Source organism: Castanea sativa, chromosome 4 (genome assembly GCF_040712315.1).
Source record: "Castanea sativa cultivar Marrone di Chiusa Pesio chromosome 4, ASM4071231v1".
Lineage (NCBI taxonomy): Eukaryota > Viridiplantae > Streptophyta > Magnoliopsida > Fagales > Fagaceae > Castanea > Castanea sativa.
This window is the reverse complement of record NC_134016.1, coordinates 40,646,828-40,659,890: the sequence shown is the minus strand read 5'-3', so window position 1 is coordinate 40,659,890 and position 13,063 is coordinate 40,646,828. Positions and strand designations below refer to the sequence as shown.

The window sequence follows — 13,063 nt, the reverse complement described above, 5'->3', positions numbered from 1 at the left end:
CAAAAATTAGTAGTCTCATAGTTTAACATCTAAATTAAGTACTACATAAAATAATGTTATGTAATAGAATAAATACCAAATTATCCAAATCATGCTATATAATAGAATAATATTATATTTTTATATGCTATATTTAATTCTTTATAACGCAATAGGATAACATTTAACAATTAAAGAGAACCAAAAAAAAAAAAAACAATTTAAAAAACTAAACTAAATTGCATTATCTCAAAGTAGAGTTTTAAAGAATATAAACAATTATCAACCTAAAGACAAACATAAATCGCATTAACCCCAAATAGAATTTAGGCTATAAAAAATTATCAACCTAAAGCTAAGATACAAGAAAAAAAATCCACAAAAAAAAAAAAAAAATTGAGAGAGAGAGAACTTTTTTTTTTGAAAAACTATGCATAGAATGAAAGAGATAATAAAAATTTTATAGTAAGAGGGTGTGAATAGAAGAGACAAAAATAAAGGAAGATGAAGAAAAAGAAGAAAAATGATATTAATATAGAGGGTAGTGGGGAGATGAAAAGTTAAGGGAGGAAAAAAATGTTAGAAAAGTAGTGGGAAAATGAAAAGGTAAATGAGGGGAAAATATTAGAGAAGTGTAAATATTAAAAACAATTATAGAAAATTTGGAAAAAAAAAAGATAATGTCGTGGACACTGATGTGACTCAACTAGAGCGTAGAAATAATAAATAATACATTTCAACTTTTAGATATATAATATAAATATAAATAAATGTGAGCTTTTAGAGGTGAAAGCATAGTATTATATAATTTTTTTTTTTTTTTAGAAGGCTAGTAATATATAATTACAACTGCATTCCCTTTGATTCCTGAATATGTTCACCATATAATAAGCTCAACTATTTATTATTCATGTGTCTGGCTCTCCAAGAGAGGGGTCGTCTGGGAGGGTGACTGTAGCCTATCAACTTCAAGGAATATAGCTTTTTCCTCTTCTTTGGATTGTGCCCATAACACAGCATAGAATCCTGCAACGATGATAGCTGCTCCGATTACACTGCAACAGAATAACAAAGTTGATTAGTATTGAGTACTTTTGAGGGTGTTCTTGGCATTTTGCTCTTGCACCACAACATCCATGTATTAATATTTCATAAAGCTATTCTACCCAACAAGCTGTGAAATGCACTTCTATAAAATGATTTTCTTTCCCATTTAGCTTAGAAGCATGTTTTGCAGAAATGAAAGACAAAAGGCAGTGATAATATCCTTCTTGTTTTTTGTTTTCCATGTGGTATCCAACAACACAACAGGACAAGGATGCAGTATGCACACTAATTGATACAGCACAATTTACATTTAAACTTGCCTAACTAGGCTAGATAAGTAGCACACTCAATTGGTAATATTGGCAGCACAACAAAACATAATGGATCATGACCAGAAAGAGAAAACATTACCTTCCAATATGGAGTGTGTCGCCAAGGAAGATGACACCCATGAAAGCAGCAATAGCGATACTCAAGGGCTTGAACATGGTGACAAACAAAGGCCCTTTCTTATGTATGCACCACGTTACTACACTAAATGTCACCACACTTCCAAAAACAGCCTATACAAAATGAAAAACTGCTAAATAAGATGTTCTAGTAAACAGGTTGCCATGCAGAGACAATCTCAAAAGATCATTACAATTTCCTATGTGCTTACTGAATAGACGATGGAGACCAGCTCAATACCAGGGCTTAATTTCCACTTATTTGGATCTCTTTCTGCAATCAAAGAAACTATTGCACATTGGATTGTCCCAAAGAAGCTATAGAAGGAGACTATGGTCATCTCTGAAGGGTAACCTTTTAGAATTGCTGCCTTCAAGTTTAGTACTTGGAATTAAAATCAGTTCCAGTTACACAAAGATTATGAATGAAAAAAGAGAAGTAAAGCTCCAAAATGTTCTTATTATTGGACATATTACCTGAGCAGTAGTCCACACTGAAAGAGACAAAGAAGCAGTTGCAAGGAAAAAACCTCCAATGATCCAATTATTTGTTGTTGCAAACATAGTGGATGGAAATGGTTGAGACCGATGAGATTTATTAGAGACTTGAATTGGCGTAGCGCCAATTCGCGGGCCCTTGTAAAAGATAATAATCATTGCTCCTGAGATTGATACCAGGGTGCCCAAGATCTTGATCTGGCTTCTTGAGCTTCTCAAATCGACCTTTTCAAACCTTAATTATCATTCAAAAACAACAACCATACAATAAATTACACACAAAAATTCTTAAGTTGTAACTTAACTTGTAAGCCCTTTAATTCCCATAAGAAAGACCCTTCACCAAATGAGTCTTTCAGATTTAGTAAAACAGGAAATCTTATCTCAACTATGTAACTCATTCAGATTTTTCAGTTTCTGATGTTGTTAGATCCAAGTCATAAATTTTGCTATTGTGATTAGATGGTTTATCATAAATTCTTCTTATATTATGCCTCTAGCCCTTAATTTCTTGAAGGGCAAGCACTTTCTAGTTTCCTCTTTCTCTACTACAGTGAATAAAACAATCAGGAGAAGAAAAGAACCTGCAGATTACAGCAAACAAGAAAGTGAATGCTGGGACTGAATTTCCAATAGCAGATGCAAGTGTAGGAGAGCTGTAGCTTACGCCACTGAATACACAATTCTGCATTACTGTTATCCTGCAAAACCCAAAAGAGGTAACAGATTCTCCTTAAAATAAAAAAACCAATCAAACCCAGTTCTTAATTCATCAAGTGGAGCTCCTATAAAGTAAATTACATACCCAGCAAGGCTAAGAAGGAAGAATTTACAGAGGAGAGAGATGGTCAGTGGAGGCCTCTTGTTCCTGAAAACAAAAGGAAAAAACTTAACTTTAGTGTCAATGAAAGATAGAAAGAAAGAAAGAAAGTCTGAGGCTTTGTTACTGAGTAATGACCTGTTGATGATAAAAGAAGAGGGAAAGAGGATGAGAGTGGCAAGAGCGTTTGAGTAGACAACAAAGACATAGTTACTCATCCCTCTGGACATGGCTGCTTTGCTGAGTGTGGTCAAACCCACATCCAGGCACTCAATCATCACCATGGCTGCAAATGGGAGCAGTCCCACCAAACAGGATCTAAACCCCATCTCTCACTCTGCTTCTGTCAGTCCATCTCCAAAGTCCAAATGCTGGGTGTTTTTTTTTTTGGAATTCCACAGTTCCATTTGTGAATGGCAGAAGTTCCAGCATAGGACAAATATTTTATTTATTTTTAATGCGAAAATTTTCACCGCACACGTTCGAATTTGGACACGTATACAAGAGTAAACACGTCCCCACCATTCAACGTGCACAAGCTACAACATTTTAATAATCACCCGCAATAATAACAATATAGGAAAAAGTAAATGAATTTATATATGTTAATCAGTTTCGTTTAGGAATTTATTTTACACACCGACAACTGGTTGGTACTAGGATAAAATAAATGTTTGTTTAAAATAAAATGTCTATTAGACGTTTGAAAAGGAGGGAGCATGTTTAGCATTTATGAAATGACATTCAAATTAGTGCATTAACACTATTTTTTTCTCTAATTATGATTATGATAGTCATTAATAAATATTTATCTACTTAAGAAAAATAATTTGACAATATTCTAATGAAGAGTGTAATTATTTGAAATCCTATAGAGAATCTCTATAGAATTTAAATTCAACTAAAAATATATATTAAAATAGTAAAGTCTAAAATTGTAAGGCTTTAAAATTTAGGGAAGTATTAAATTCATAATATTTTCATAATAAATTTAAAGTAGTAAATTGTTACTAGTTTTAATTTGAACCTACTTTTAAAATTAATTTTTTGTCTATTAGTAACAAACAACAATAGCCTGCCACTTAAAATTTATTGTGAAAATATTTTGGATATAGCATTTCTCTAAAATTTAATGTCATTATATTATGAGATTAACAAAAAGCCAAACTCTTTGATTTTATATATATTTTAAGTTATAGATAAAAGAGGAGTTAGTGCCTAATTGAAGAATTATTGTTTTTTTGTGTGGATAATTCTAGATAATTTACATACATATATATATATTAATAGTCAAAGTTCAGAGAAAATTCAATTAAATTTTAATTTTTAATTTTGTGCCAAGCGAATTATTGAGTGTAAAAATCGAAGAGTCCAAATCCAATTAGATTCTGAATTGGATTTCAATTAGAGTCTAATTTTTCACTACGTGTTCATCTAAGTTTTTTTATTTATTTTTGTGGTAAATGAATTATTAGGTGCAAAAACTGAAGAGTCTAAAACTAATTAAATTCTAAATTATATAATATGAGAAATCATTACATATTTTAGAAAATATATGGTTTTAAAAAAGTGTAAGCTAATACCGTGTATAATTTGATACATATAATTGTGATTATTTTTAATTGTACCCGTGCTTATACACGAGACTACACACTAGTATTATTAAAAGGGGAGAGGCCTAAGCCCCAAAGAAGGTGGAACATGTCCGGAGAATCGGCTCATCAACTTCTTTATAAAAGACCCAATAGGAATGGAAGAGTTAGTTTGGATTCCCTAAGTCTAAGAAATAGATGCCCAACTGGCCAAAAGATGAGCAAGCTTATTAGTGGATCTGTAACAAGACAAAAATTTCGTAGCAAAGAGGTGAGAAATTAAACTACAAATATAGGGACTATGGGGTTGATTTCCCATTAAGGCTTCAAGTTTAAGAAAATAATTGAGTTAGTAACAACCTTAGCATCTCCCTTAAAAATCACGAAGTTGTAACTTGCAACCAAGGTTAATGGCCGTGGAAATAGCAATTATAGCAACTTCGGCTTCAGCCCAAGTGAGTGAGGCAGTTCCTTAGCAGTGCAAATTTGAGAGAATTTGGCCATTAGAGACTTAAAGTCATGGCCAATTGTGGAGAGGTATGAGCTATTTGGGTAATATTAGTGTCAAAGTTGAATTTAACCCGGCCTTTTGGGGGAGAGGACCATTGGATGGGTGTAGAGGCAAATTTGGACGGCCAAGCTTAGAGCATTAGTATCCGAGGATGTAAAATAGTGTTTATTTTACATCTTGAAAACCTATTTTATCATCCCATTTTACAATTGACCCAACATCCTAATTTCTATTTTTACATACAACTCATTAAAATAATATAAACTATACCAACAAATAATATAAAAAATTAAGTTTTCCTCTCAAATCTTCCATTTCTCTTTCCTCTTTTCCTTTTTGTCTCTCTATCCAGCAAACCCACACAATACCTTCCACCAAAACTCAGCCACACTTAGCCACCCAAACGCCACTAAATTTGATCCAAACACCATCCAAATCCGACCTAAACCGTAGCCACCACCACCATAATGAACCCATCCCCACCCACAACAAACCCATCCCCACCACCAACACAGTGAACCCATCCGTACCACCACCACAGCGACCCCCCATCGCCACCACCATGTACTTGCAGATGCACCAATACCACAACAAAAAATCAAAGCAAAACCCACACATCCCACAACCCACGCCAATCAAACCCACACCAACATCAGCACCACCATCATTGAAACACTACTTCACAACAAACCCACCCATCACAGCAACAACCATAATCGACACCACCACCACCAAAACAATCCTACCAAGCAAAACCTTTTGGATATACTTCAACAATTTATTTTTGTGATAAAGCAAAAGGAACAAAACACAGATCTAAGAAAAAAACAATAACACAAATAGATGTACAAGACAACAGTAACAAACAAATACTGAATATATATAAAGAGAAATTTACAAATAATTAAAAACTCACAGACCAAATGCGTGAAGGATGAACAATTCAGATCAAGTCTTGTGTTTGACATAATCTCCTTAAAACAGATTTCGCTTCTCACACAATCACTGTGGTGCTTTGAGACTCACAGACGTCTGTCTTCTAGGATAAAATGATCTACAGCACAAAAACGAAGCACACAAGGTCGTGCTCTGCGAACTACTCAATGTCTCTTGCTCTCTCTTTGACACCAAATGAATGCACAAAAATTCTCGCTAGAGAATTTTTTCTAAAAATAGTTTTTATGAATGAGGGACTCTGTAAAATTATACGTTACTGAACATGTATTTTGTTTTAGTAATAACTGTTGTGCACAGACCAACTGACTCAAAAAAATTAAAAAAAAAATATTATTATTTGGACAAGTAGGTCTAGTCCACATATACCAAAAGCCCAACCCAATACCCAACTCATGAGCATATAAACTCATATATTATCTATTTCCTTTCTTATGTGGGACTCAAGATTTTTACCACTTTTAATAGCATCTTCAAGTGAACATAGAAATATCAATTTCTTATTCACTTCATGCTATTTTTCCAACAATCCCCCACATGAATAGAAATTGATAAACATAATGCAAATGATGATGCAGACAGAGAGAGAGTAGAAGAAAAGTTACTGTATCGGGAGAAGTAGCTTGTGACTTTGAACTTTCCTTTGTGAAAGACTATCGGATATACTAGCTAACTAGTGAACATGATGTCTTGAACTATTCAGCCGTTTGTGTATACCAAGACAATAGAATTCACACAGCTCCTTTTCGGACATATTTTGTTCTTATAGTTGTGTTCATTTCGGCCCTAAACCTATCTTAGTAAATTCATGAAGTACTTTAGAGAATTCAGCCTTGAAACTCTCCTGGAAACGGCCCACTTCACACTCATATATGTGATTTTTATTAAGAGTATCCTGCTATACCCCACTCGGAATTCCAAAATATAAGAATCATTAAAAGAAAAGCTTAACCTGAACATTGTTTACAGACATTACTATTTCATCATAGGAATGGGAGGGAGATGTAATCTTCATAGTGATAAAAATTAGTCTCCACGATTCGGTTGTCCCTTGAAACTTAGATCTTAGGATCTCCAGTCAGCTAGGTTGGGTTGCCATCCCGGAGACTTTTAAGTAATAGGCTTTAACTCCATTCCCCTAGATGAGTAGTTTACTTGCTCTCCACTTAAACAACTAATTACAGATCCGTTTTGTAATTTGGAACAACTTCCAATTGAGAGCAACTGCCTCATGGTATTATGTCTCCAACAAATATGTTGAGACCTACCATAACTCTGTACCCTACCAATATATACAAATAAGATTCACAAGTATCCAACAATGCATGTCTGTTTAGATTTATTAACTTCCAAAAAATACATATGCTTTTTGCATAAGGTGTTCTCACTAGACTGTCGTCACATTTCTCATGTGATTGAGACAAGACAAGTCTATTAGATGTATTAAAAATTTCATTTCTTGTATCACATCTACAATACTTACATGAGCATATCCCACAATGACATAGCCTCTTGTGATATATTTCACATCACACACTAGTTGCATTAAATCTAAACTCATTTGACATCATCTTATTATCAAATTTCTCATGTCATTGCATTGAAACTTGCTTCAATCTATACAAAGATTCAACAAGCCTACACACTTTGTTTCCTTGTACAAGAATCATAAACCCCTTTGGTTTATTGTGTATCAAGAAAACTCACATCTTCCTTTTGTTTGTGGCCTTCTAAAACAAGTCTTGTATTGTAATAGTCAATAATTACATCAACTCTCAAACTCTTAAGTGGTAGATCCACCAATTACTATGCATAGATTTCAAAGATGGATTTATGGCACTATTGACAATCTCTTTTTCAAGAAGGCACTTTAGGATTTTGCTTCTTTAAGCTTTAAGTTCATCTTCTAATATATAAATTAGAAATTTTGGACCAAACCACCATGACCTTTGTCCTTTTACTGTGCTTAGGCTCAACCTCTCTTCCATCAACTCTTGATCATGAGAGATACTAAACGTAGACTCAAAATTTCTTTAAGAAAGTTTAACACTTGAAATATATTCTAATTAATTTTCATGCATATGAGAATAATAGATTCATAAATTAGAAAAATACTATGCACTACTGTTATGACCATAACTAATGAAAACACAATCAATAGTTCTTTATCCTTTAAAAATAGTAATCACCACCTTCAACAAACACCCCCACATTTAAAGAATGTATAGAAAGACGATCACTCTTTCCATAATTCACAAGGTGTCTTAATGGTTTCTTGAAAGACATTTCAATGAAAAATTAGTAGAAATAATAGCTTCCCCCACAAGTTCTATGGTAATCAAGAACGTATTGCATTCATTGAGTTATTTCTCAACTTTATTCTTATAATGAATGAAACTCTAATGCCTCATCCTTGCTTACTTATAAGCATTCATAACAGACTCTTGTGCATACCACATTTTAGACAACTCAAGTATGTCAACTAAGGCATTTAACATATATTTCATCTAAAGAAATATTACAAAACATATATTGGGATTAAACACATTAATATCTAATCAAGTTCACACATGCCCAAAAAAAATATAGACTTGCATGTTTAAATAAGGCTATACATGCTCAAACAAATTAAAAGGCCATACATAGCAACTATGTATTATTCATATCAGTACATAATTAATATCTTTGGCCTAAAAGTGATCATTACACACTCTAACTAAAAGTGAAGCCCCATAATTACAGCCTCATTTTATCTATTAGAGGATCACTTGATGAAATAGAAAAGGCTAACCAAAAACTAAAAATGGCAGCCACACCCAAAAAATGAGTCTATTAAAATAGATTCAAAATATTTGACTCTAACCAAATTTTCTTTGTTCATCAAACCCATTAGCCATTGCAGATATAAGATGGCAGTCACACCACTGTCTCTGCATTTATCTATTACTCATAGATTAAATACCATAGACCTACTGCCATTACAATCTTGCACTGAATTCATAGGTCAAAACCTCACGAGCAATTCATAGATCACAGATTCACAGGTCACACCTGATATTGGCATGATTGAAGGGTCCCACGTGATGAAAACAAGCAATGTAAAAAACACTGCAAGATTAAATTACCATTCTATCAATGTTATCAAAATCTCAGTTTTCTAGGCAATTAAATTGGGCAATTGATAGCATAGGATCACAAAATAAAGCAGTTATTCATTGCCTTTCCATAACCACTTACTAAGAGATGCAAATAAAACATTTGCTTTGACTTTATCATCGAATTCAAGTCAAATGCACGGTGTTTGATTTTGCATCCACTTTAGACCAAGGCATGGCAGAATGAATCACACTCACACAAAAACATGATATCAGCGATTAACAAACAAAAAAGCTTACTAACATATAATATATTATAAGCCAGAGATATTTAATATTAAAAGACTACTACACAGTATGAGAGAACCACAAACAAAAGTCAAAGGAAAGGAATCCTGCACTAAAAACAAACCCAAACTATGCAGGAACAAAATAGATCAGCAAAAGTATAGACCACAACTAGTCAAACAAACATTCAAGAGGCAAATATCCTAATATAAAAATATAAAAAAGGAAGAAAGCAAGATCAACTAAATATACAACAATTTCAACCAGGCACGTAACCGGTGTTATCAAAAGATCAAAGTTCCCAATAAACACAAAAATAGTTTTCAAGTTTCACGCAGTGTATCTACTATTACCGATTTAGTGTTTTACAACAAACATAAATTCATTTCACCGTTAAATCACAAAAATAAATTAAAATATATTTTGAAATTTTGCTTTAAGACTTTTGGATATATTTTAACAATTTATTTTTGTGATAAAGGAAAAGGAATAAAACACAGATCTAAGAAAAAAAAACAATAACATAGATAGATGTACAAGGCAACAGTAACAAACAAATACTGAATATATATATATATATATATATATATATATATATATATATATATATAAAGAGAAATCTGCAAATAATTAAAAACTCACAGACCAAATGAGTGAATGATGAACGATTCAGATAAAGTCTTGTGTTTAATACAATCTTCTTAAAGTAGATTTTGCCTCTTATACAATCATTGTGGTGCTTTGAGACTCACGGACGTTTGCTTCCTAGGATAAAATGATCTACAACATGAAAACGAAGCACACAAGATCGTGCTCTGCGAACTACTCAATGTCTCTTGCTCTCTCTTTGACATCAAATGAATGCACAAAAATTCTCACTGGAGAGTTTTTTTCTAAAAAGTAGTTTTTATGAATGAGGGACTCTATAAAATTATACGTTACTGAACATGTATTCTATATCAGTAACAACTGTTGTGCATAGACTAACTAACTCAAAAAAATTAAAATAATAAAATATTATTATTTGGACAAGTAGGCCTAGTCCACATATACCAAAAACCCAATCCAATGTTCAACTCATGAGCATATAAACTCATATATTACCCAATTCATTTCCTATGTGGGACTCAAGATTTTTACCATTTTTAATAGCATCTTCAAGTGAACATAGAAATATTAATTTCTTATTCACTCCATGCTATTTTTCCAACAAAACCAGCCACAAATCCAGCAACCACCGTGACCCACTATCTTCACAGCTCCACCACAAATGCCAATGTCCATTGCTCCACACTGATCTCTCCATCGCTCCACACTTTCCATGCCTAACTGAGATAGAGAAAAGAGAGAACAAAACAAAGAGTGGAGAGAGAGAGAGAGAGAGAGAGAGAGAGAGAGAGAGAGAGAGAGAGAGAGAGAGAGAGGCTGAGATGTGAGAGAAAAGACTCTAGGGAAAGAGAGATGTGGGTCTGAATAGAGGAATAAAATATATTAAAATAATTTCGTAATCAGCTACGGTGAGGTTATGAATGTACCAATTGACTGTAGCTGGATTGCAAATTTTTTTTAGATTTAGCAACGCAGTTGAAGCATGTTTTTATGGGTTTGATGGCTAAAATAGTAACTAGGGGTTTTTACACCCCCAATGCCAGTGCCTTACGAGCTAGAGTTAGATAGACAAATTTGTTTAGCCTTAAAAATCATAATTTTAGGTTCCACATATATGCTTTATTTATTTCAACATATCACATTTTTTTCTCAAATTTTTTTTTTGTGGTGTGTGTGTGGAAAACAGGTTTTCCTATATTTAGTTGAAATCCTAAAAATAATCAGAAATCACTTTCTATTTTATTTATTTGTACGAAGATTCTTTAATAATTTTTGTAATTATAAATAATTATATGAAAAAAAACTTTAATTAACAAATGTACCCAAATAGAAAAATTTTCCCTATTTTTTGATCTATTTGGAATTTACACGAAAATTAAATGGAATAGTGACTGGTTTGAGCAAAAATGCCGTTTAGTAGAAAGTTGATGGTTAGTAAAAGCCAATTGATTGTTGGTCAACCATAGGTCAACGATAATCAATAATTGATTGGAAAAAAATGCTCATACACCCCCTGAACTTTGAAGTAGTGGCCAAAACACCCCTAAACTTTTTTATTAGCCAATTTGCTACCTAAACTATACGTAAATGCCAAATTAGTACCTCCGTTAATCTGCTGTTAAAAAAACTAATGGAATGATCATGTGAGACACACATGAGCTTTTAAAAAACAAACTCAAACCCCTTAATTTGAAACTTGGTGGATTGATGTAAAGAAGAGGAGCAAGGTCTGACCGGATTGACAAAACATTTCAAGAACACATTGAAACTCTTACCAACTTGAAGGGGCTTCAAATCCCCACACGAATCCAACAACACACATAAAACACCATAATTAGCATAAACACCTTGACCCATATACTCCACAATTTTTTTTTTTTTTTGCATAACTATGGAAATTTTATTGATGAAACAAAACGTACAAGATAAATTGGAGTTCACAATTAAACCAGAGTACCCAGACACTAACTACAACACACGCGACTACGCATCGACTATTACAACAAAACTAAACAAACAGAGAAGTCCTTAACCACACCAAACTACCAACAACTAAACATTACCAAAAAAAAAAACCCTGGGAAAATAGGCCACAGTTTCGCCAAGGCCAGTTGTTAGCCCAAGCAGAAACAACTCCTCCAACCACACTGAACGAAACCACGCAACACAGATGAATCCACTCCAGAACTTGTTCAACCTTGCCCTCTTCACAGAAACCCATCAAATCAACATTTGGTGGGTCACCGCATAATGGGTCACTCTCAATTTTATTGTTAAGCTAATTACTGTTCATCTTTTGCACGTTGGAGTGGTTCTTCTTCTTGTTACTTTGTTACTTTGAAGAAGGTTCAGGGTGGGATTTGTACTGAGTGTTGGTGCTTTGGCAGTGAAAGACACCACTACTGAGGCGGCAATAGGCCTTTGAGTCATGGGTATTGGGTAGTGCGTAGGTGTAGAGAGGTTTGGATGATGTGGGGTTGAGAGAGCTGAGATGAAAGTTGTGGTGCTATTTGAGGTCTCAGGTGGGAAGTGATAATGGAGTTTCTTGAGCCCTGAAGAGATATTAGAGAAGCTATCTCCTATCCGGTCAAACATTTCTTCTTTTCTTTGTTTAATCCATTGAGTTTTCAATTAAGGGGTTTGAGTTTGTATTTTTAAACCTCATGTGCATCTCACATGACTCTTCTGTTAGTTTTGACAGTACACTAATTGGAAGTACTGATTTGGCTGGTATGTAAAGTTTATGGAGTAAATTGGTCATTAAAAAAGTATAGGGGTGTTTTGACCACTACTTTAAAGCTCAAGGGGGGTATGAGCATTTTTCCCTAATTGATTTGCGAAAGAGAAAGGAGGCTAAGAGAGAGAAGTTACTAATTAGAACTCACTATATTTTTGGATAAAGCAATCAAAAATTAAACAAATTTTGATTAAATCAAATTTGATCTTCTATTAAAAAAAATTTAATTAAATGAGGCTTATTTTATACATATTTTCTAATTTAAATTTTATTTATTAATTAAATATGTATCGTCTATACTATTAATAAGAGGATTCCTTGTGATTTCATCATTTTATGTACTAAAATTCCTCATACAAATTCTTAAATTCTCATTTCTAAAAAAAAAAAAAAATTCTTAAATTCTCTAAAATACTCTGATCTTTTAGTTAGATAATTTTAAATTTAAAAACACTAACTAGTTAAAAGAGTAATTTACTATTTA

General features: G+C 33.1%; 1 protein-coding gene across 1 annotated transcript; it reads right to left on the bottom strand.

Annotated features, from left to right (window-relative positions):
- Positions 1 to 681: 681 nt before the first annotated feature.
- Positions 682 to 3,215, bottom strand: LOC142630436 (WAT1-related protein At4g15540-like). The gene is made up of 7 exons (XM_075804432.1): positions 2,932 to 3,215; positions 2,779 to 2,841; positions 2,558 to 2,674; positions 1,953 to 2,208; positions 1,688 to 1,846; positions 1,438 to 1,589; positions 682 to 1,034 (listed from the first exon to the last, which is right to left on the bottom strand). Exons 1-7 carry the CDS (start codon positions 3,120 to 3,122, stop codon positions 884 to 886), a joined length of 1,089 nt encoding a protein of 362 aa, XP_075660547.1. The 5' UTR covers positions 3,123 to 3,215; the 3' UTR covers positions 682 to 883.
- Between the last annotated feature and the right edge of the window lie 9,848 nt (positions 3,216 to 13,063).